At 38.5% G+C, this 24,971-nt stretch overlaps 1 protein-coding gene across 1 annotated transcript in view; it reads right to left on the reverse strand.

Moving 5' to 3' along the window:
* Positions 1-1,313: 1,313 nt before the first annotated feature.
* The window catches only part of LOC143855512 (S-adenosyl-L-methionine-dependent methyltransferases superfamily protein), a 60,507-nt gene continuing 36,849 nt past the window's right edge, over positions 1,314-24,971 (reverse strand). The window contains exons 6-9 of the mRNA XM_077365657.1: positions 4,019-4,119; positions 2,403-2,477; positions 2,200-2,292; positions 1,314-2,096 (exon numbers count right to left, since the gene is read on the reverse strand). Coding sequence (XP_077221772.1) covers positions 1,782-2,096; positions 2,200-2,292; positions 2,403-2,477; positions 4,019-4,119 — 584 coding nt within the window. The 3' untranslated portion in view covers positions 1,314-1,781. The remainder of the gene's footprint in view (positions 2,097-2,199; positions 2,293-2,402; positions 2,478-4,018; positions 4,120-24,971) is intronic.

Consider the following 24,971-nt stretch of genomic DNA (forward strand, 5'->3'; position numbering starts at 1 on the left):
TCATGGTGGATGCAGTGGATCGAAGCTATGATATCCAAATTGACACGCTGAAGCTTAAAGGTGAGTTAAAGGTGTGTTATGTTGCCACAGTACTTGGCTTGGAAAGGAAATGGAAAACAGTCAAACACCCCCCTCTCGATGGAATTCAGCATTAAGTAGTCGTTCTTTTGCATAAATCTGTCGATTCTTCAATCCGACGAGTAATCCATGCATACCTTTTACGTATCCCAACAGCGGAAAAGGCTGAAAACCTGCTTAGGATCCTCTTTATCAGGACACACAAATCGAGCCCCCCGTTCTACCCCCCCCGCCCCCCGCCCCCCCCCACACACAGATTTCTCTCTCCCTCTCTCTCTCTCTCTCTCTCTCTCTCTCTCTCTCATAGAAAATTCAGCTTCTGGATCAACAAGCTTTATTACTGTGCCTACAGTGGTGGGCCATGACTCAAAAACCAAGCAAATGAACCATCTTAGCGAATTATTCAAACAAATGAAGGATTAAGAAAAATTAGAAATAGGACGATGATATTTTTCACCCCCTCACCCCTTATAACGTGAAAAGTTGGCAACTTTAACGCTTCTTGACGTGAATTCACGTTGAAAAGGGGGCAAATGCGTACTGGGAGGGTGAAAATATCAACGCCCTTAGAAATATTCAGCAGATGAGCACTAGTCAAATTAGCCTGATCACCAGCTCAATGGCCACTATCGTAACAAATGTGCCCCATGTACCGTGGAGATGGTCGGGATACACGCAAAATATTAGCAGTTCCATTAAACCTAATGCACGTGGGAGTGGGTATCTTACAATACGGTTTAAGGGCCTCTCTGGATACCACTAAAACTTTAATCATATGTTAAAATGGATAGAAACAGTTATAGAGAGCATCTAGGGACCATAACAGAAGACATTTCACTGAACGGCTTTTGCATCTTGCATGAGTGCATCTACATAGGCCCAGATTTTGTCTTATTCGTTTAATTCATTTGATGTGGCTGCACTCTCATGCAACAGTCATTCCGCAAATTGCTTTCTGCGAAGGTCCCTAGCAAATCCCTTTTTAAAATCGCATTCTCATGCGGCTGTTCTTTTCATAAGATAAGAGTCACCTATGGAATGAATTAAATGATTGGCTCCTCACTTAGAATAAAAAGAGGGGTGCAACGTGCGATGATTTTCGACAATGCCTAGATACTACTTACATATAAGAGAAATTATGTCATAATTCACATGCAATACTATTAAGTATAATTATGCCGCACCAAATGAATGATATAGTATACTGCTAATATAGTAAATAAAAAAGAAAGATATTTTTAAAATAATATTTGATTAGAAATAAAAATAGTAAAAAAAATACAGCATTTCATAATTCATTACAACGCAAAAAGAAATCCAAAGTGAACTAAAATGGTCTTTGTATAAATATAAATGGAATACAACAAAATAATCGACCAACCTTATGGAAGATTTTATATGGTGTGTAACCGTGTAGTCCACTATTTTTCAAGTAGCTGTACGGCCCACTCCATACGATGATCCAAACCGCCCATTTGTTGGGCCACAACCTAAATAGGTTGTCTCCCAAAAATCATTCCATAGGATGATCCTAACCCTCCAATCTATCGAGGGAGTGCACGGTATGGAAGCCTATATAGATTGGAGGGCTAAGATCATCCTATGGAAATGATTTCTGGGGCACAACCTAATAATGTTGTGGCACAATAAATGGACGGTTTGGATCATCTTATGGAGTGGGCCGTATTGAAAAATATCTGTCTTCATGTTGCTATCTTAACGTCCCGCAGAAGCCGTGCTGCCTGAGAGCCCAACCTTCTTGATTCCCAGTCATTGAGCTTCCCAACTTCTGTTTCTACAATCTCTTTTCCATCCACAACTTTCTTATCACCAAAATCTGTTGATTCTTCACGACTCTCATCATCCCCATCACTTCCATGTTTAGATTCCGCATCTTCACAGCACTCACTGGCCCGTTGGGTGCAAACCAATGTCCCATTTTCAGCCCCACGTGATCGGGTTTCTTTTAAACTCATAATGAAAAGCTGGATATTGGCATGTTGGTACTTATCATCCATCTACATGGATGGTTATGTTTAGTTTGCTATCAAGTATGCCAATTAATGAGAAAAGACTTTTGTTAAACTATGCTAAAGCTATGAATGATAATGGTAGCCATACCTTTCTCTTGGGGATTGTTTTCACTTCGAAATTGCTCTTCCACATGTCCATCATTTGTTTATGGACTGTCGTGGATCGGATCTCATAGCCCAACTGAATGTAATATAAGTAACAAAAAATTTAGTATTAAGATGGCATCCAACCCAAAAAAATATAGCTTTCTGAATGTTGCCAAAATTAAAAGATTCATAAAGATAGTTTACCAAGATTGTGGATCTAGGCCCTGACAAGGCAAATATAGTCTGCAAGAGCGGCTCCAAAAGATGCTCCGCATAAACCTTAAACCCACACAAAGTGAATAAGTTTCCCTCAATTCAATAATATGAACTACTGTTAAATCAACATGGACATTGGGAGAAAAAATTTCCTTCGATTTTTTGTTCTTTTCATTATCATAAGAATGCCTTAAAAATCACACGACAATCAGAAGGGAATATTTTGGCATATTATGGCATGCCCCAAAGACTATGACATTGGTTTATTAATTGGTTTTAAGCTAGGAAGAACTGTGTAATGGAGATGAGAAAATACAGACTAAGATTGGTGAACATATTACCGCTAAATGAGAGTATAGTGTTACGTTTAGTACTGACCAAGAATGAATATAGAACAACGAAGTTCAATTATTCCTGATATTAATAATAATACATAATGTCAATGCAGGGAATCAAGCAATATGTAAGCTCAAGAGTTTGGTTTTTTTTTTTCTCGGGGCAATGATAAATCCGCACCCCTTGTAGGATAATTCGCACCCCTTTAACGTTAAAAAGCGTTAAAGTCTGCCACATACCCTCCTCTAAAAGGGTGTGAATTATCCTACAGGGGGTGTGAATTTATCATCGCCCTGACTTTTGGAATGGAGGAGAAGATGATTGATTCGATCACAAAACTGATTTGAAAAACAAATAAGATGAAAAAGTACCTTGTTCAAGGTGTCAAAGGGAGAAGTGCCCTTGGATCTTAGTTGTCTAGCTCTAATAGCATTTAAAATACGAAAATGATTTAAAGAGAGTATAAAAAACAGAGAGGATATAAAACCTTATGAAATGCAAAACTCTATTCATTACCATAAATGAAAAATTTTATGACTCATGCTCATAAGTGGCATTTGGTCAGAATGACTAGCATACCCCCCGCCCCTCTCTCTTTCTCCCACATGCGCACGCACACACTCTGCATCACGATAACCAAAGCTATAAAACAAGGATAGAAACAGGTGTTCCATGCTTGTACAAAACACATTGAAATTATACACAGGAGGCACACATGTAATTTTATGTAACTGATTGTTGATAAAAACAATGTGTATATAATTGTGTCATTTATATAATTTTATGTAATTTACTTTTGTTATAAACAATGTGTCATGTGACTGATTGAATACAATCTACAACAGTAAATTCATGACCCGTCCTCTACATGTTCCTCAAAGTTTTAATGATACTATGGAGAGTAATTGTACTCAGAAAATGGCTTTCGCACCCCATGATTTTTCAAACTTCAATGATAGACGAAATCAAAATTTATCTGTTCCACCATAAAAATAAAAAAAGTTAAAGCCACAAAAGTCAACAATCGCTCATTATTTCCTAAAAGCCATTCCCTAAACAAGGTGACCAATCATTCCCAGCTTAGCTTCTTGAAGTCAATTTTATTACCGAATAAACTCATTAAAATATAAACTCTTCTTCAACACAATGAACTCTGAAATTCTAGGAAGAATAAATCACATCTACAGTAGCATTTGGTTCTCTTCAATGAATAAAACATGTATCGATTTGCATAACTTGAGAATACATTATTCGACAAAAGAACTTACAATGTCAGTGCCAATGATGTACTCAAATGGGGGATCAACAGCTTTGATGTGATCTTGATTTCCCCAATCCAACTCCCCAACCTCAATGGAACCAAAAGATGCTAGAAAGATAAACAACGGAAACAAGAGACTGGTACATCAGAAAAGCTTGATACAATTTGAACAGCAAGTTTAAAGAGCAATAATGACAAGAAGCTATGTTAAATAGATCATTACTCTTCCAAAAGTGGAGGCTGTAAATTTTTCAAGAGAAATAAAGACAAAAAAGTTATGTTAAATAGATCATTAGTTTTCCAAAAGTGGAGACTATAAAATCGAAGCCAACACGACCATAATGACAACTTTATCATAGTTGTTAAAATGGTCCAATATAGATATATTTTATTTTATTCGTCAGAGTTAAATTTCTGATCACTTATATGCATAAATGGAGACACAAATTGGTTGGTAGAAAAACTTTTTGTTAAACATGAGATCTTTTAAGTTTCTAAGCCCCTCGAAGCAACAAAAGACTATCAACATGGGAAAGAGAAATCTTATAAAAAAAAGACATACTATCAACATGGGAAAGATAAATGTTATAAAAAATTACTATGAATTACAGCAATCAACCAATAACCATGAAAATGATATTCATGCACTAGTAACAGAGTGAAACCCACTGAATAATAATAAATAGGGGTGCAACCTGGGTCAGGCCGGGTTGACCTATGGCTAAAACTTGACTAGGTCTAAACCCGAACCCGACCCGACCCGATTTTGAGGTAAAATCTCAACCCGAATTGCACCCCTAATAATAAACTGCAATCATTAGCAAATAAAATGCATTGGAAATCTTCCTGCGCATCCAACCGAGAGATAGTTCTGTTTCTGAGCTCGAGCTCATAGAAGCTTATCTAAGCTCGTAACACCCGAAACTTTGATTAATTTTTTTTATAAAAACCTTGTTATTAGCACCCCAAAAGTTATGAAAATTGTATGTCTAAACTAACCCTAATTGTTAAATTATTCAAAGAGAGACTTAAGGGGCATTATGGGCACTTGTAAAAGTCAGCGGAGAATGTAACTTTTGTTAGAAGCTTCCAAATATTACCCATATCCCCCAAAACTCAAGACAATTGCTGTACTCCCCAAGGTTGCCAGAGCGGGAATCAAAACGGGAATCGAAAGCGGGAATCGAAGGCTCCCAGGGAAGAATCCTGCTCAAGGTTGCCAGAGTGGGAATCAAAAGCGGGAATCGAAACGGGAATAGAAAGCGGGAATCGAAGGCTCCCAAGGAAGAATCCTGCTTCCTTGGTACTCCCAAGATTCCCAAAATATAGCCGCCCACTCCAAATTTGGAGTGCGTAATGCAATTTTCTCTCTCCACCCTTTTTCGTCCAATAAAGTAAGCCCATTTTGGGTGGGGAATAATATTTAGGATTCTTAGAAAGAAAATAAACTTACTAACCCAAAAGATTTGGTAGAATCACTTGTAAATAGGGATACACACAAAAACTTGGGAAGTTAGAATTTAAAGTAATCAAATAATATTAGAGGAGGAAAAATAGGAGGTAATTAAAGAAAACTACAAATAAATAGGAAACAAATAAAATTTGCAATCGTGTGCAACTCCCATAAAAGGGAGGTGCGCCCGACTTCCCTCCTCCATTTCTCCTTCGGGGTGAAGTCGAAACGTTACAAATTTTCGATCGAAATTTCGTTATCCCCGAAATTTTGGGCCGAAATTTAAGGAATATCCCTAAATTTTCTGAAGGAGATTCATTATTTAATATTATCCCGAAATTTCGGTAATTTCGCCGAAATTTTGTACGGGATAAAATATTACTTTATTCTATTTCGAACGAAATTTCGAAATTTCAGCGGTGAGGACCGAAACGCATTCCGAAACCGAAATTTAAAACCTTGTACTTATAGGCCAAGCAATAGTATTGAAGCATGAGAGACAAGATTTGAATAAAAGAGAGATTTTAGGGGTTTTAAAGTTAGCAAGATTGAGGAAATCAAATCTCCAAAAAAAAAATTATATAATTGGGACCTCCATCTCCCACGTCCAAATTTTTGGACGCCCAAGAGAGAGAGAGAGAGAACCGAGGGAAAGAGAGAGTAGAAAAAAAAAAGAAAGGGGAGAAAGAGTGTGGATTTGTACCTTGTTTCGGGCTCTTCGATCGTTCTTTGGGTTTCCACCTTTCGCAAGTAAGTAACCATTGCTTTCTTGTTCTCCCGATTTCATGATACAATCTCGAGCCGCGATTTGTAGATTTTTTTTCTTTATTCGTAGTCTTTATTAAGACATTAATATACCACCTCTTCGAAATGATTAAATATATGTGATTCGTGGTTTTTCACATATGTTTTGTGAATAATTATATTTTTATTTTATCAGGGTTATGCTTAGATCTTATTATATAATTTTATTTTTTTCCAAAATTTTCGTCAGATATTTTGAATAAGATCATTTCAACGAATTTTTTTGTGGTGAATATTTAGCCCTATGTACTATTCGATTAATCCGATATGCCCAACTACATTGACTCCTCATTCTATTAAGTGATTTTCGAATGAAACCTTAAGTTTCGAGTTATTTGAATCCTCTGATTTTTATAGTTTCAACCACTTTACGAGATCGAATAAGTTTTTAAGAGTAATTAGTGACATTATGTATTTTCATGTCTATTCATATTCTTCTTGTCAGATTTGGAAGATCAGATGTTTGATTTTCAATAACATACAACATTAAATAAACGATATAGATATTTGTGGTGCTATGTACTTTATAAGTGAAAAAAAAATTTATCTATCACTTTTACGAAGGATTTTGAGTAATTTTATTTTGGTATTATCAAACGAATTGACCTTTCTAAGATAGATTTTTTATGTAAATTTCTATCCCAACAATATGGAACAAAAGATTTTTTTTTTAGATGATTTTTATATATAGGTTCATTTCAATCATTTAAAATTAATTTCATATATAAATATATATATATATATATATATATATATATGTGAGAGAACGGTTTCTACACACATGTGTAGATAAGTTATCTAGACACTAGCTTAAAATACAGTGGAGGCCCACATTGTTTGGGTGATCCAAACCATTCATTTGATTGGCCCTCACATAGATAGGGTGTCCACAAAAAATCAGCTCCATAGGATCATCCTAACCCTTCGAACCGTTGAGGCAAAAAATGGACAAATTTGTGAAGGTTTATACACGTCCATTTTACCTCCACAAATCGTAGGGTTGGGATGATCCTATGGAGCTGATTTTTTATGGACACCCTATCTATGTGAGGGCCAATCAAACGAATGGTTTGGATCACCCAAACAATATGCCCTCCACTGTATTTTAAGCTAGTGTGTAGATAACTTGTCTACACATGTGTGTAGAAACCGTTCTCTCTCTCTCTCTCTCTCTCTCTCTCTCTCTCTCTCTCTATATATATATATATATATATATATATATATATATATATATATATATATATATATATATATATATATATATATGAGGAAAAGGATTGTACGCTCGACCGTACCTAAAGTTAGGTACGGTAGAGTGTCAAATCACATGGGTCCCACATTTTTGGTGAGCATAATTTCATATATATATATATATATATATATATATGTATGGATATTTCAACAGTACTGTTCATTTGAATTAATTTCATATATAATATATATATATAGAGAGAGAGAGGATGGTTTCTACACACAAGTGTAGATAAGTTATCTACACACTAGCTTAAAATACAGTGGGGGGCCCACATTGTTTGGGTGATCCAAAGCATTCATTTGATGGGCCCTCACATAGATAGGGTGTCCACAAAAAATCAGCTCCATAGGATCATCCTAACCCTTCGAACCGTGGAGGAAAAAAATGGACAGATTTGTGAAGGTTTATACACGTCCATTTTACCTCCACAAATTGTAGGGTTGGGATGGTCCTATGGAGCTGATTTTTTGTGGACAACCTATCTATGTGAGGGCCAATCAAATGAATGGTTTGGATCACCCAAACAATATGCCCTCCACTGTATTTTAAGCTAGTATGTAGATAACTTATCTACACTTGTGTGTAGAAACCGTTTTCTCATATATATATATAGGTATGGATACTCGCCTATATGTAACTATTTACACTATGACTCTTTCCATCTGTTCTAAAGGACCCTAATTTAAATATTTCATGTGTAAATCTATATTGCCAACACTACCCCTAAAAGTTAAATAAAATTTTGGGCATAATCTGTCCGGCTATGAAGTTTAAGCAATAATGGGTATAGTCTACCTAGCAGTACATGCATGTAAGATTTTAAAGAAATAACTAGGTATAATCCATTTCAGAATAAAAGGGTAAGCTTAGGAGAAACTTAGCGATTGTGTGTGACCTCGTTTACAGGTTGGTCAACCCTCACTTCTGCATAGAGATCCTTTAATTTTCCTCACCTTCGGTTTGGAAAAGGCATGTGATAGCTAAACTTGTTTTTGAAATACAAGTGTGACCATCCAGGAAGGGGGTGAATTGGTCAATTAGAAATTTTAAGCTTAATTAGGTGGAAGATTAAAAGTTAATCCACTAATATAGCACTAATTAGTTTAACCCTTGTTCAAATAGGAATATTAATGAAAGCTAAGGCTTTGACATTCTAATCATGCACAATTGCTAACCCTTGTTCAAATAGATATTGTAATACAATTGGGGTTTAAACATTTCAATCAAGTGGATTTACTAACCCTTATTCCATTAAAAGCATAAACAAGTTAGGATTAGAGATTACCAATCACCACACGTGAAAAACAGAGAGAGAGAGAGAGAGAGTAACCATCCACAAGGCACAAGATTTATAGTGGTTCGGTCTATCACAAGACCTACTCCACTCTTCCAAGTTTTCCTCCTTGGGATCTTCACTAAAAATGATGAAGCCGTACACCCGACTCCTCCATCTCCAAAGGGAACAAACCCTTTTATGCACGAAGCCTTGATGAGGGGACACACCCTCGTACCTGATTCACCTTTGTTAACGGGCCGAATCGGAGACCCTCATCTTCACAACTCTTAACGGGCCGAAGAAAAGACTCTCATCTTCACTTTTCTTACCGGGCCAAAGAGAAGACCCTCAATGAAGAACAAATAAAATGAAAAGCACTCAATGCCTCTTAATAGGCGGATTACAACTTTGAAAGCTCAAAATCACTCCAAGAAATAAACAAATAAAAGCCCTATGGAGTGCCTCTTGATAGAATGTGGAAATACAAGCTTAAAGAGGTTTTAGCTTTTGATTTGAAAAGTTTAAGCTCAAAGAAATGGGATTTGATCTTTCTCAAATGTTCAAAAGCTTCTTTAGATAGGTTTAGATGATGTATATATAGTGTATTTGAAAATATGACCGTTTGGGGGCAAAACTGTAAATAACTAGGTTGAAAAAGTCAACCCCCAACAGCTAGTTTGCCCGACCGTCGCGGTCGACCGAGCCACCGCTGTCGCCAGCCCCTATCGGACGCCCTTTTTTATTTTCAAATTCCTTACAGTCGCGGTCGACTGGCCCCATGGCTGTCGCCCAGCGAGGGCTACTTGTTCGTTCAAATTTTTGGCTCATAAACCTATCAGCGGTCGACTGACCCACGCCGGTCGCCCGCCCAAACCCATGACAGAATGGTTCTGTTTCAACAGAACCCATTTCTCGGTCGCCCGGCTTGACCCGGTCGACCGGCCCAATAAATCGAGATGCCCTGGAATTCCAGGTTCCATCCTGCGGTCGCCCGGCATAGCCCGATCGACCGGCCTTGAGTAAATTTTCATTTTTAACTTTAAAATCCAGGGGCTTTGGGGCCATGGTCTTTGGGCTTAAGTCATAGATTTTCAAACACATTTTTGGGTGTGTGTATGGTTTCAAAGATATAAAAACTTAAATATGAAAACCATTTGAAAACCTATTGAAAGTGCATTTTACAAAATATCAAGAGGACTCTAAATACATTCTAAAAATGATACCTTTGAGTCTTCTTGGAATGTATCGGCTCCTTCGCACTTTCTTGGAATTCTTCAGCTTGAGTGAACATCTTGAACTTGTCTTGGCTTTTGTGACTTCCTCCAATCTTCAAATCATGTTGAGAGGTGCATGAGGAGTCACCATGGCATGTTCAACTCCAAGCTCCTTCTTGACACGTGTTGGGAACTTGGGGAATCTTCATGATGAGCTTCTTGATTTGAACATCTTCAAATAAGGATGTCTTCACTGTAGGTGCAAGCTCTTGGTTCCTTTGATCCTTGATTCACAAGCCATGTGTTGAGAAGAGTTGTGTAATGGCGATTATGACATGAAAATCCTGTATACAATACAACACCTCAAAGCAACACATTAATCCATAAATGCTAATCAATTTGGTTTGCTAGTATCAAAACAAGAAGGTAAGGTGAATGATTAACTCATGGGAATCTTGGGCTTACATTCTCCCTCTTTTTTATGATGGCAAACAAATTGAGTAGGGAGGCAGGAGATATTAAACAAATATATGAATAAGCATTTAAATACTATAAACAATGAAGCAATGCTCCCCCTCACTATATGCATTAGTATAATGCATGAATGTAAAGCATATGGTGCATACAAAATATGGACTACCTAATCAATTCCCAAAACTCTACCCCTTTTGGCAACAGCAAAAATGTAGGGATATGCAAGTGAAAGTGCAAGTGGGGTATCAAGATGAATGATAGCTTATAGAAGCTATATATATGGTATATGATAAGACATTCAAGCTCATATGATGCTTATTAAAATAGAAAACAAAGTAAAGTGCATAATAAGCCTTTTTTTATTTTTTTATTTTAGATCTACTGATTTGCAAGTTAAGCACAAGTATGGGGGCAATAAACCATGTGAGCATATCACATTGGTTTATATAATCATGAATGTATAACCATTTGGCCCTCCCCCTATGAATTTATCAGTGGCCCAGGTGAAACCTATGTAACAGGGTATGATAGGACACTATGATGGAAAAGGTGAATGATTTTAAATTTGGGCTCCATTAGCAACTTTTTAAGTATGTAAATATCTACCTAAGCAAGGATATGCTCAGATCTATGACACAACCATTTCAGTTCACAAGCTACTTCAATAAGGGGTTCTCTAGACAGTGAGCAGACAAGTCTCTTCCAGAGCATAGATATGCTCTGAACTATTATCATAAGTTTTAAAGATCACTTGTTGCTTGCCCTTAGAGATTTACATATGTAAAAATGTAAGCTCCCCCTGACTTTGTGCAATCAATCTAAATGTGAATTCCAAGCACATAGGCCATTGATTCGAAATCACCTTAACCATTCAAAAGTTTTGCTCCATTCAAATGATAATCACAGATTGAATTGGAACGGATGATTATTAGACAAAGGATATGATCTTAAAGAAAATAGTCTAATAAACACATGGATACAAGAATCAAACCAATGAGGTACATATCCATAGCAACAAGGGAACATGTATATATATGATAGAACAAGATTGAGTTTTATATACATGTACCAATGATGGAAGATTGATACCACATTTCAATTAATATCTCTTGAAATGATAAAAGTGGTATTTGAAAATCTCTCGAAAGAATCTATTCGGAACTCTTCTACTGATGAATGTTTAGAAGAGCTTAGATTAATGCTTGACCCGTTCTTCCATGTAAGGGAGCATCTTTACAAATTTTTCCGGATTGAGAGATTGGGGACTTGTTTTAAATCTTCTCCTTCATTAAAGGGTCATCCTTGAGAGGATGAGCATAAAGTGCACATGCCAGCCTTTAGACATGAATCTTCAATTTTCTTAGTCTCTGTTCATCCTTTACTGTGGAAGAATGTAGAGATGGACAGAGAAAAATTGAGTACATCTACCATCTTATTACATCTGGCACTATGGAAGGAGACAAGTACCATAGACCTGCGAAGGACATGATTTGAGTGGAGTCCTCCGATGCTAGAATCTTAGAAGAGATGATGGGACATGACAAACTCAAAAATATTTTTAAATCATCCCTCTTCCAAGAAATTGTCATTGGCCTTTGATAATTCTTATAATGTAAGGCCTGACAATATACAATGGCTGAGATATGAATGTAAAAAGCACAGCCATTGGAACTTATCATGAGAATATATTTTCATTCAAAAATACATGATAAGAGATTACTTCGTAGACAATGAGATGATCATCTCAAGCACTGTCCAATGAAGAAGGGTTCTAGAGATTTTTCAAACTCTAGAACAAGATACTTATCATTGGCAGAGATAGAAATATATAAGTCTATCCAAGATAAGTATAAGGCCTAAAAGGATATGGCACTAAGGCTTTAGGCCAAGGGAACTTATCAGAAGATGAGAGATGATCTCAAATATAAATAATAGGACAAGACCCAACTACAACACATATGGAGCAACGTGGCTCCACATGAGTGTACTTATCATATGTGATGCACATCAAACATCATATGATAAGATGGAAATGACAGATATAAATGTAAAGCTCCCCCTTTGTTAGAGACTCGTACATGGTATGAATCCAAAGGGTTGTCCTAACACAAACGCACCGAGGGATTTAAAGGTAAATGATTTACAAACCACCCTTGGGCTACAAATGCGTGATTGCTATAGGTAGTCATATGATCAAAAGAAATGACAGCCTAGCAAACCATGCTCCCCCTAAATATGTGCATATAATATATATATATATATATATATATGTATAACACACAAGGCACATATGGCTTATCATGGTTAAGATGTTGGCTAAAAGCCAAATAAATTAGTGTTTTAATTAAAGATGAGTGTACACTCTCCATCTTACTAGGTAAGAGGACTAAGAGTACCAATTGAGTGATTTTTAAATTTAAGTTTACCATCTTTACCATGTCCCTAGTAGCATACAATGGAAATAACTATAGATTATATAGATTATCAATTAAACTTAAATCTATAGAACTTAGACATTATAAGAGGGATCAATAGAGCCCCATGTCTAAGAGAGACATCCATGGCTCATGCAATGAGAACATTTATGGATAGTCTACCATGTTTGGTCACAAGGTTCATGGTCCAAACATCTATGCCTACATCCACAAACCACTATATATAAGATAGGACATTTAAGCACAAAGTGCAAAAGGCCTATGGAAAACCAATATGTGTGGGATACAAGTATTCCCATCACAATGTTACATGATAACCACTACAATGAGTAGCTGCCCAACAGAGATACTAGATTCCTATGACATTTTCAATTTTCCTCAATTGAGTTTTACACATTGAATCTAGACTCATTTTCAATTCTCTAAAAAAAGTCATGCAAGACTGTAGAGAATAATCCAAGGACTTCTAAAGAATGTCACGTGATAAACACCTTGGACAAATGCATTCCAAAATGAACTACTATGACTAGATAGTTTTATCTTAGTCATGAAAGGATATTCATTTTAAGCCTTTTTGGAACACATCAATTTTAACCCATCAAGATTTCCTATGCATTTAATGATAATCATTAAGCACATAAGAATGGGTTAGAAGGACAGCTAGGAGCGTAGTAATAAACATACTTACCTAGGACAAAGAGATGTCTAAGAAAGGATTTGAGTGGATTTCCTTAGACAGGGCTTTTACACACAATCTTGCTAGAAATGATATTCTACCTAAGTTGAATATACCAAAATCTAGCAAATGCCAAAATTGTCCTAAATAGAGTTCAAGACTGAAAGGAAGAACTTGAAAAATCAATTTGAATTCAAGGGCAAAAATGATGGTTGACTTTCATGAAAGCACACATATGGTTTTCACATTTGAATTTTCTATTGTAGATTTACTTTATGGATAGTAAGTGCATAAGTGATGTGATTTGCACTTAGATAGGCTTATCAAAAAAAATATTCAATAAAGCACAAAAATATAGTCTAAGACAAAGAATTTCATTGAATTACTTATAGACTATAAAAAAAGATGTGATCAATTAAGCACAATGAGCAAAGATAAATTCTATTAAAAACATGTATAATGATGAGTATCTAAGCTCATGAAAACTAGATACAAAGAGTATTCAATGAATTAAAGTATCTAGTATGAAAGAGAATGATAAAACAATTTAGAATAGCCCCTAAACTAACTCATTCACTAATTAATTTAGAGGGATTCTTTGGAACCCAAATCCCTTTGGTCTCATCCAAGTTTGTTTCAGGGAGTGTATCTTTTATTGTCCAAACAAACTTGTTAGATTTCACAAATCTAAGCTTACAACTAGATTTGTGATAACTAATTCTACCACAATAAGTACATGGGTAATGATTGGTAGACGAGGTACAAATAGAATCACAAGATTTTAAATTTAAGCAAATATGCTTATCTTTTTCTTCTTGTAGTCTTTGATTCTTAATGGAGCTTCATTTTCTTGTTCTTCATTTTCACAAACATGTTTATATTTTTCAATAAATTCAATGTTTGTGTTTTCAAGGCTTTTAATTTCTTTCTCAAAGATATTGCATCTTTGAAATAAGTCAACATTTTCTTTATTAAAAATATGCTCAATTGACTTAATTTCTCATTTCTTTTCAAACTTTCATTTATTTCCAATTTCAGATTTTCAATTTGAATTTCCAAATCGGAAATAAAATGTTTGAAACAATTTTCATATGCAAAAGATTTTTGTAAAGTCTCTTTTTGACGAGATTTTATCATTTGAAAAGAGACAAGTTTTCTCAAAAGTGTTTTCTAATGAAGTCCATATACCTTTTGCATTGATGCAATTTGAAATATTGTCAAAAATGTTTGGAGATAAGCCACAACACAATAAAATCATTGCATTTGAGTTCAAGGAAAACAATTTTAAATCACCTTCAGTGCATTTCCTTGAAAAAGAAATTCCCTCTTTAATGACATCTAGGATGCCAAAGTCTATGGATTTGAGATAGGCTTGCATTTGCACTCCCCAAACTCTATAATTCGATCCATAAAAAAATAGAGGAATTAGAGCGGATTTACCTAGCTCAAAATCCATTTGGATTGTCACGGATCTTTTCTCTTGTAGATTTTAAAATAAAAAAATCTCTTTAAGAGCCTAAGCTTTGATACCAAATGAAATACAAGTGTGACAATCTAAGAGGCGGGGTGAATTGGTCAATTAGAAATTTTAGGCTTAATTAGGTGGAAGATTAAAAGTTAATCCACTAATTAAGCACTAATTAGTCTAAACCATTGTTCAAATAGGAATATTAATGAAAGCTAAGGTTTTGACATTCTAATCATGCACAATTGTTAACCCTTGTTCAAATAGATATTGTAACACAATTAGGGTTTAAACATTTCAATCAAGTGCATTTACTAACCCTCGTTCCAATAAAAGCATAAACAAGTTGGGGTTAGAGATTACCAATCACCACACGTGCAAGAGAGAGAGAGAGAGTAAGAATCAACAAAGCACAAGATTTATAGTGGTTCGGTCTATCACAAGACCTACTTCACTCTTCCAAGTTTTCCTCCTTGGGATCTTCACTAAAAATGATGAAGCCGTACACCCGACTCCTCTATCTCCAAAGGGAACAAACCCTTTCTGCACGAAGCCTTGACGATGGGACACACCCTTGTACCTGATTTACCTTTGTTAACGGGCCATATCGGAGACCCTCATCTTCACAACTCTTAACGGACTGAAGAGAATACCCTCATCTTCACTTTTCTTACCGGGCCGAAGAGAAGACCCTCAATGAAGAACAAATAAAATGAAAAGCACTCAATACCTCTTAGTAGGCGGATTACGACTTTGAAAGCTCACAGTCACTCCAAGAAATAAACAAATAAAAGCCCTATGGAGTGCCTCTTGATAGAATGTGGAAATACAAGCTCAAAGAGGTTTTAGCTTTTGATTTGAAAAGTTTAAGCTCAAAGAAATGGGATTTGATCTTTCTCAAATGTTCAAAAGCTTCTTTAGATAGGTTTAGATGATGTATATATAGTGTATTTGAAAATATGACCGTTTGGGGGTAAAACTGTAAATAACTGGGTTGAAAAAGTCAACATGCGAAAGCCCCAGGGGCTAGTTTGCCCGACCGTCGCAGTCGACCGAGCCACCGAGGTCAACCGTTCCTATCGGGCACCCTTTTTTATTTTCGAATTCCTTACCATCGCGGTTGACCGGCACCATGCCGGTTGCCCGGTGAGGGCTACCTGTTCGTTCAAATTTTTTTGCTCATAAACCTATCCGTGGTCGACCGACCCACGGCGGTCACCCGCCCAAACCTATGACAGAATGGTTCTATTTCAACAAAACCCATTCCGCAGTCGCCCGGCTTGACCCGGTCGACAGGCTCGATAAATTTCGAGATGCCCTAGAATTCCAGGTTCCATCCCGCGGTCATCCAGCATAGCCCGGTCGACCGCCCTGAGTAAAATTCCATTTTTAACTTTAAAATCCAGGGGCTTTAGGGCCATGGTCTTTGGGCTTAAGTCCTAGGTTTTCAAACACATTTTTTGGTGTGTATGGTTTTCAAAGATATATAAACTTTAGTATGAAAACCATTTGAAAACCTATTGAAGTGCATTTTACAAAATATCAAGAGGACTCTAAATACATTCTAAAATGATACCGTTGAGTCTTCTTGGAATGTATCGGCTCCTTCGCACTTTCTAGGACTTCTCCGGCTTGAGTGAACATCTTGAACTTGTCTTGGCTCTTGTGACTTCCTCCAATCTTCAAATCATGTTGAGAGGTGCATGAGGAGTCACCATGGCATGTTCGACTCCAAGCTCCTTCTTGACACTTGTTGGGAACTTGTGGAATCTTCATGATGAGCTTCTTGATTTGAACATCTTCAAATGAGGATGTCTTCACTATAGGTGCAAGCTCTTGGTTCCTTTGATCCTTGATTCACAAGCCATGTGTTGAGAAGAGTTGTGTAATGGCGATTATTAGGGGTGGACATGGTTCGGTTCGGTTCGGTTTTGGGCTAAACCCAGAACCGAGCCATATATAATCGGTTCCCTGAAATTGGAACCAGAACCGAACCATATATGGATGGAACCGAACCGAACCAGAACCATATATAATCGGTTCGGTTCGGTTCGGTTCTGGGTTTACCCAACCTTCACCAATGGCCCTGTAACCCCTGTTTAGTGTTTATATATGAATAATGAATTACACTTGGTTATTCTGTTCAACATGGGACCGAACCCAACACTTGGTTATTCTGTTCAACATGAATTACACTCGGTTCGGTTCCAATTACACTTGGTAATTGGAAGATCCTAACTGTCAATCAATGGAATCTCACTTGAAGATGATTTCCGGGGCACAACCAATTTATGTTGTGTCCCAACAAATGAACGATTTGGATATTCCTATGAAGTGGGGCGTACATTACTTTTTTGAAAATACTCGATTTTAGGGCCACACCCCACACCCTATAAAATCTCGTGGAAATGATATTTCCATCCCCTGCATGAATTAAAACTTATAAGGGGGTGAATTAAAATGGGCGTGGGGTGATTTTATCAAATGAGGAGGTATGGAACTTAAGGACTTAAGGTGAGGGTCGGTTCTCGGTTCGGTTTTCGGTTCCGAAATCCCAAACCCAGAACTGAACCGAATTTGCACCAGTTCCCGGATTTCGGAACCGGAACCGAACCATATAGAAATGGAACCGAACCGAACCATATGTGCCGGTTCGGTTCGGTTCCTCGGTTCGAACCGGAACCATGTCCACCCCTAGCGATTATGACATGAAAATCCTGTATACAACACAACACCTCAAAGGAACACATTAGTCCATAAATGCTAATCAATTTGGTTTGCTAGCATCAAAACAAGAAGGTAAGGTGAATGATTAACCCATGGGAACCCTTGGGCTTTACAGTTTTGTATGGATTTTCAATTCTTGCAATAGGAATGGAGCGATATTCTAGTTATATTTTCATACTAGTTTGTATTCCCATTTATTGATCGTAATTTTGTATATCATATGATTTTTAATATAACTTGAATTTTAATTGAGATTGTTTGCCGTTTCAATCACATGAAAAGATTTGGAAAAGTAGGAATATATGAAATTATTAGAAGAGGAAATAGGTAAGGGTGATGGGATACTATAGAGTCATCCCCGGAATTAAGGAAAAAGATAACTAAAATGTATACAACTTGGGAGAACCGCGCAACCCCTCGTTGATCACGGAATCCTATGGAGACTATGAGTCCCTAGGCGGAATGATCTATCGAAATAAGACCACGCGGAACCGATCGTGTCGGCAAAGGCAACAAGCTAGTTGGGAGCCGGAGTCTCTTGGGTTAAGAATTTGTAACGATTAATAATTGAATTGATCGACTCTCACTTGTATTGTTTTTATGCCAGTTGTATCTATATCTTGTTTTCCTTTGAATCAGTTTCTCTTGTTTCTATTGTGGAATTTTATATAAATCATTTGTTATAGTAAAATTGTACTTGTTCAATTGCTAAATATTGATCTTGAACTGTTGTTTGATATTGAACTTTTATACATGCCTCGTTTTCTATCGACCTACTATTTTGACCCCCCACATTTTTCCCCAGGATTAGAAGACTTGAATGTAGGAGTATTTGCGAAGGAGGATGTTTAGAGGCATAGGAGAAGTCAGGGAGCGAATAAAGTAGAGGAGACGATGCTTTTCGTCGATCCTTTTGGATTTTTAAGTTTTCCTTTGAGTTGGATATTGTTAATTATTTTGGCACATTGAATAAATAAGTTATTTTGGGTTATTTTAGTTAAAATAATTGTAGTGGAACTATTAATGTTATTGGAATAAGAATCGTGATTGATTTAGTATTCAAGTAATGGATTCTTTTAAAAAAAAATCTTGTGGTTTTAGCAGGTTCTTTGTTCGTAGCGACTCAGTTACGGAATTGGGTCGTTACAAAGCTCGAGCTCCAAAACGGTGTGGGCTCACATTTTTAGGGTGATCCAAAGCATTCATTTGAAAGGCCCTTACATAGATAAGGTGTCCACAAAAAATAAGTCCATAGGATCATCCTAACCCTTCCATTTGAGGAGGGAAAAATGGGCAGATTTGTAGAGAAACAGTAGTTGTCCATTTTGCCCTCCACTTTTGGATGGGTTACGATAATCCTCTGGACCTGATTTTTGGGACACACCCTATCTATGTAAGAGCCTTTCAAATGAATGCTTTGGATCACCTCAAAAATGTGGGCTCACATGAGTTTTTGACGCTCAAGCTCAGATTAGCTATCTGAGCTCGAGCTCATAAACAATTTTCTCATATATATATATATATATAGAGAGAGAGAGAGAGAGAGAGAGAGGAACATGTTGCGCGCACCATTTTTTTGGTGTGCTTAAGTAGTTATAACGCCTCCATTCGTTTAAATTTTTGGGTCCCGCTTAAGCGAACCAATGGGAGGCGTTATAACCACTTAAGCGCACCAAAAAAATGATGCGCTTAAGCGCACCAACACTTTTCTCATATATATATATATATATATATATATATATATATATATATATATATATATATATATATATAAAGAAAGAGAGAGAGAAGGGTTCCTGCGCTCGAGCGCAGATAGCTTATCTGCACTCGAGTACAGGAAACAAGAGTGGGACCACATTGTTGGGGTGATTCTAAGCATTCATTTGAAAGGCCGCATCATGGATGGGGTGTGTACTAAAAATCAGCTTCATTGGATCATCATAGGGTGTCCATTTGTGGGGTAAAAATGGACAAATACTGTTTGTCCACTAATCAGCCCATTTTTTCACCCCACAAATGGACACCCTAAGATGATCCAATGGAGCTGATTTTGGGTGGACACCCTATTCATGAAAGGGCCTTCCAAATGAATGTTTTGGATCTCCCCAACAATGTGGGCCCACCCCTGTTTTGCACTCAAGCGCAGATAAGCTTATTTGCGCTAAAGCGCAAAAACCCTTTACTTATATATATATATATATATATATATATATATATATAGGAAAAGGATTGTACGCTCAAATGCTTATGGTATGCTCGAGTGCCCAATCACATGTGGGCCCACTTTGTTAGGATGATCCAAAGCATTCATTTGAAAGCCCCTTACATAGATGGGGTGTGTACCAAAAATCAGCTCCATAAGATCATCCTAACCATCCATTTGTGGAGGTCAAAATGGACAGACACTGTTTGTCCACAAATCTGCCCATTTTTGCCCTCCACTTTTGGAGGGGTTAGGATGATTCAATGGAGCTGATTTTTGGTACACACCCTATCTATGATAGGACCTTGCAAATGAATGCTTTGGATCACCACAAAAATGTGGGACCCATGTGATTGGGCACTCGAGCATACCATAAGCTTTCTACGCTCGAGCATACAATCCTTTTCCTCACATATATATATATATATATAGAGAGAGAGAGAGAGAGAGAGAGAGGAAATGGTTTGTGAGCTGCTCAGATAAGCTTATCTGAGCAGAGTTCACAAACATGCGGGGGGGAGAGGGGGGGGGGGCACATTGTTTGGATGATCCATAGCATTCATTTGATAGGCCCTCATATAAATAGGGTGTGCCCAAACAATCAGCTCCATAGGATCATCCCAACCCTACGATTTGTGGAGGTAAAAATGGATGTGTATAAACCTTCACAAATTTGTCCATATTTTGCCTCCACAGTTTGAAGGTTGGCATGATCCCATGGAGATGATTTTTTGGGCACACCCTATCTATATGAGGGCCTATCAAATGAATGCTTTGGATCATCCAAATAATGTGGCCCCCCTATGTTTGTGAGCTCTGCTCAGATAAGCTTATCTGAGCAGCTGCTCACAAAACCATTTCCTAATATTATCTCTCTCTCTCTCTCTCTCTCTCTCTCTCTATATATATATATATATATATATATATATATATATATATATGAGAATCTGCCCATTTTTTCACCCCACGAAAGGAAGGGTTAGGATGATCCAGTGGAGCAGATTTTTGGTACACACCCCAGGGGCCTTTCAAATGAATGCTTAGGATCACCCAAAAAATGAGGGCCCCACCATGCTTTCTACACTCTAGCACAGATAAGCTTATCTATGCTCGAGCTCAAGAACTGCTCTCACATCTATATATATGATGAAGGGCGGGCTCTGATCATGGATCCGACGCCCAAAGAAGTAGCTGAAGATTTCCTTCGCAAGCAGTGGAAAATCTTTAAATTCGTAGCTCAGGATTGCCCTTTTACCTCTTACAGCCTCACTGGGTGCCTCACAGGATTAGGCGAGGTTAGAGACACCCACTCGCCGCTTTTTAAACACCCTTTCTTCAAATCTCTGTTGGCCGAAAAAAGGGCTGAGAGGAGGCTAAATCAAGGTTGCCAGAGCGGGAATCGAAAGCGGGAATCAAAACAGGAATCGAAGGCTCCCAGGGAAGAATCCTACTCAAGGTTGCCAGAGCGGGAATCGAAAGCGGGAATCGAAACGGGAATCGAACGCTCCCAAGGAAGAATCTTGCTTCCTTGGGCTAAACTGGGAAGCTAATAAGGTGGTAGGTATCCGTCAAGTTGAAGAAAGGATTGCAGAGGGAAGAATCCCTAGTCGTTTGGAGTGAGTTCTGGAGGAATTACTCATCGAAATGCCGGACTTTCTAATCCAGCTCATCCTGGAGGAACTGGAGAAGTGCGCAGCATAGTTTAGTCTGGTTAAGGTGGGGCGGTGCTAAAGTTTTTTGGTTTTTGGGTGGCCTGGTGTTCCTATGGAAGATTGTTAGAATCTTTTGGGGTTTGGGTGGCCTGGTATTTGTGGCTATGGTATTTGTGGCTACGATACAGAGTATCCTTCTTTTAGTAACCTTTCTGGCCTAGGACTATGCTTCTAGCCAGAAAAATATGAACTGTTGCTATGTAATGTAAGTTAGGACCCCTGGTCCCCATTGTACCTTTCATAGTATCAATAAAATTGTCATCTTTCAAATATATATATATATATATATATATATATATATATATATATATATGTGTGTGTGTGTTGGATATAGTGTATTGCCTAAGGGCATAGTTGTCATTTTTGTACTTATCCTATTTAATATAAATACACAAGTGAGGGGGAGATTTTCCCAACTCACTTTTCTCTTCTCTATTCTCTCTCAACATGGCATCAGAGCCCTAAGGTTTCTGATCCCTAGGGAAACCTTTACCCTCCACCTTCTCCATCAACCCTAACCCTCCCCCTTCTCCCTCTCTCTAACCTAACCCTAACCCTAATTCTAAAACCCTAACCCTCCTTCCTTCAACCCCGCTACAGTGCCGCTACAGTATCGCTACAGTACCCACTATAGTACCTCCCTTCTCCTCTCTTTTACCCTCTTCGAACAACGAGACCAAGCAACCCTAGTTTCATTCTCTTCCCAATGATCTAAAATCCTTTGAAATTGTTCTCTACGTCTTTGCGGCTCCGACTCTAGTCCTTATATCTTCTTCTTTCCCTATGGCTCATATATCTCGCCCCCATCCCTTGTCCTTGTCTCGGGGCCGCACTCTTTTATCTAGATCATCGATCTGACTTCCTTTCCCTTTATCCTCCTCTATCTTCGCTGTTCTTCTTTTGGTTTGCCGGTATCGTTGAGAACTTCTCATACCTCTTGTCGTTCTTCTATCTATTGTCATGGCCCCTAATGTTACTGATCCTCCTCAGATCAGCCCTTCTCGTGCTGGCACTCGCTCCGCTACGGCGTCGGCCTCTTCTTCGAGTTATACTCCTTCCACATACTCTTCGTCTGTGGATCATTCTTTTCCTCAGATTACCTCAGAGCGTCTTGACGGCTCCAACTACTTGAGTTGGAGTCTCGTTGTTGAGACCTACCTCCTCACTCGAGGTAAGGTATCCCTTATTGAGCAGGATCCCCCTTCTCCCTCAGATCCTACCTATGACCGTTGGCGGCAGGATGATGCCCTCATTCGCAGCCTTCTGTGGCAGAGTATGACCCCCAGGTGTATAGACCACTGATGACCTTACGTACCTCTAAGGCCATCTGGGATCTTGCCGCTCTCATTTATTCTGGGGTTGATAACCTCACACGTCTCTCATCCAAGTACTCTGAGTGGATACATCTTCACCGTCGTGATGCCTCTCTCTGATCACTACAGCCGGTTTATCTCACTCTACCAGCAGCTTGACACCTACATGCCCCTGACCACTGATCTGGCTGTTCTTACTCGACAGCGTGACCAGTTCCATGGTGTTCACTTTCTCGAGTCTCCGGGGCCAGAGTTTTTACCCTTTCGTCAGCAGCTTCTTGGCTCCGGTTCACTTCCATCTATCAGCGAGATTTATTCACGTACTCAGCAGTGCTTCTTCTACTGTTGTTCCTGTCGACGGTTCTGCCCTTGCAGCTTATGACGGCAAGTTCCGTTCTGGCCGTAGTGATAGCTCATCCGAGCGTGGTCGCGGCCGTGTCGATCGTGGTGGTGGCGACTGTGACTTTGGTGGCGGCCGTGATGGTGGTCGCGGCCGTGGTACTGGTGGCCGACCCCGTTCTTACTGTACTCACTGCCGCCGAGAGGGACATTATAAAGATACTTGTTACACACTACACCCAGAGCTTCGTCCATCTCAGTCGGCCCACCTTACTACTGCAGATTCTATTGATGCTTCGCCAACACCGTCCATTCCTGGCAGCGCCCCCACCACCCCACAGAGTGACACTATGACTATTTCCAGGGCTGGTTACGATGAGTTGCAGCGTCTCCATCTCAGCAGCCGCCCACCTATTGGTGGTTATGATCAGCCAGGTAGTTCATCGGCCAGTCTCCTTACTAGCTCAAGTTCCTGGATTATTGATTCAGGGTCCTCGAATTATCTGACTGGTAATGCCTCTTCCCTTAGTTCTTTTTCTCCATTTTCTCCTGCGACTCATTTTGTTACTTTAGCTTATGGGACTCCTCTACACCCATCACTGGTATCGGTACTTTATCTCCACATTCTGACTTTACATTATCATTTGTTCTTTGTGTCCCCAAATCTCCTTTCAATTTAATTTCTGTTAGTCAAATTAATAAGAATTTACACTGCTCTGTCTCATTCTTTCCTTCTCACTGTATTTTTCAGGATCTCACGACTGAGAGGACGATTGGCTCGGGCCGTGAGGTGGATGGCCTCTACCATCTCGACAGTGACTTGCTTCGTGTTGCCTTACATAGCTTTATCGATTCGTACCTATGGCATTGTCGTCTCGGTCACCCCCTCTCCAGAAGCTACGCCAGACATCTACTGTTCCTTCCACTATTCAGCCTTTTGATTGCAAGTCTTGTCAACTTGGGAAACACCATCGTGTGTCTTTCCCCTCTAGGGTCCTAAGTCGAGTATCGCATCCTTTTGATTTAGTACATTCAGATGTATGGGGTCCCTCGCGGACTATGTCTCAGTTTGGCTATAGATATTTTATCATATTTGTGGATGATTTCTCTCGTGTTACTTGGTTGTTTTATTAAAATATCGTTCTCATGTTTTTAATGCATTTCGTACTTTTTATGCTGAGATTACTACACAATATCAGTGCACCCTTAAATGTTTACGCACTGATAATGCACGTGAGTATCTTTCTAATGAGTTTAGCACATTTCTCTCGTCCCACGGTATCATTCATCAATCATCATGTGCACACACATCCCAGCAAAATGGTGTTGCTAAGCGGAAACTCCGTTACTTGACATCACGCGTTCCATCCTCTTTCAGATGCATGTCCGTCTTATTGGAGCTATGCCGTTCTCAACACTTGCTTCCTCACAAATCACCTTCCATCTTCTATACTTGATGGCTCCTCCCCGTACTCGATACTTCATCCTACGAGTGATCCCTTTCCTCTTACCCCCCGGGTTTTTGGTTGTGTCTGTTTTGTCCACAACTTATCTCCTGGTCTGGATAAATTTGACCCTCGGGCTGAGCGTCTTTCTGAGCTACTCCCATACCCG

Source organism: Tasmannia lanceolata, unplaced genomic scaffold (assembly GCF_043159265.1).
Source record: "Tasmannia lanceolata isolate RefF3 unplaced genomic scaffold, GAP_Taslan_0.1 ptg000021l, whole genome shotgun sequence".
NCBI classification, from domain to species: Eukaryota; Viridiplantae; Streptophyta; class Magnoliopsida; order Canellales; family Winteraceae; genus Tasmannia; species Tasmannia lanceolata.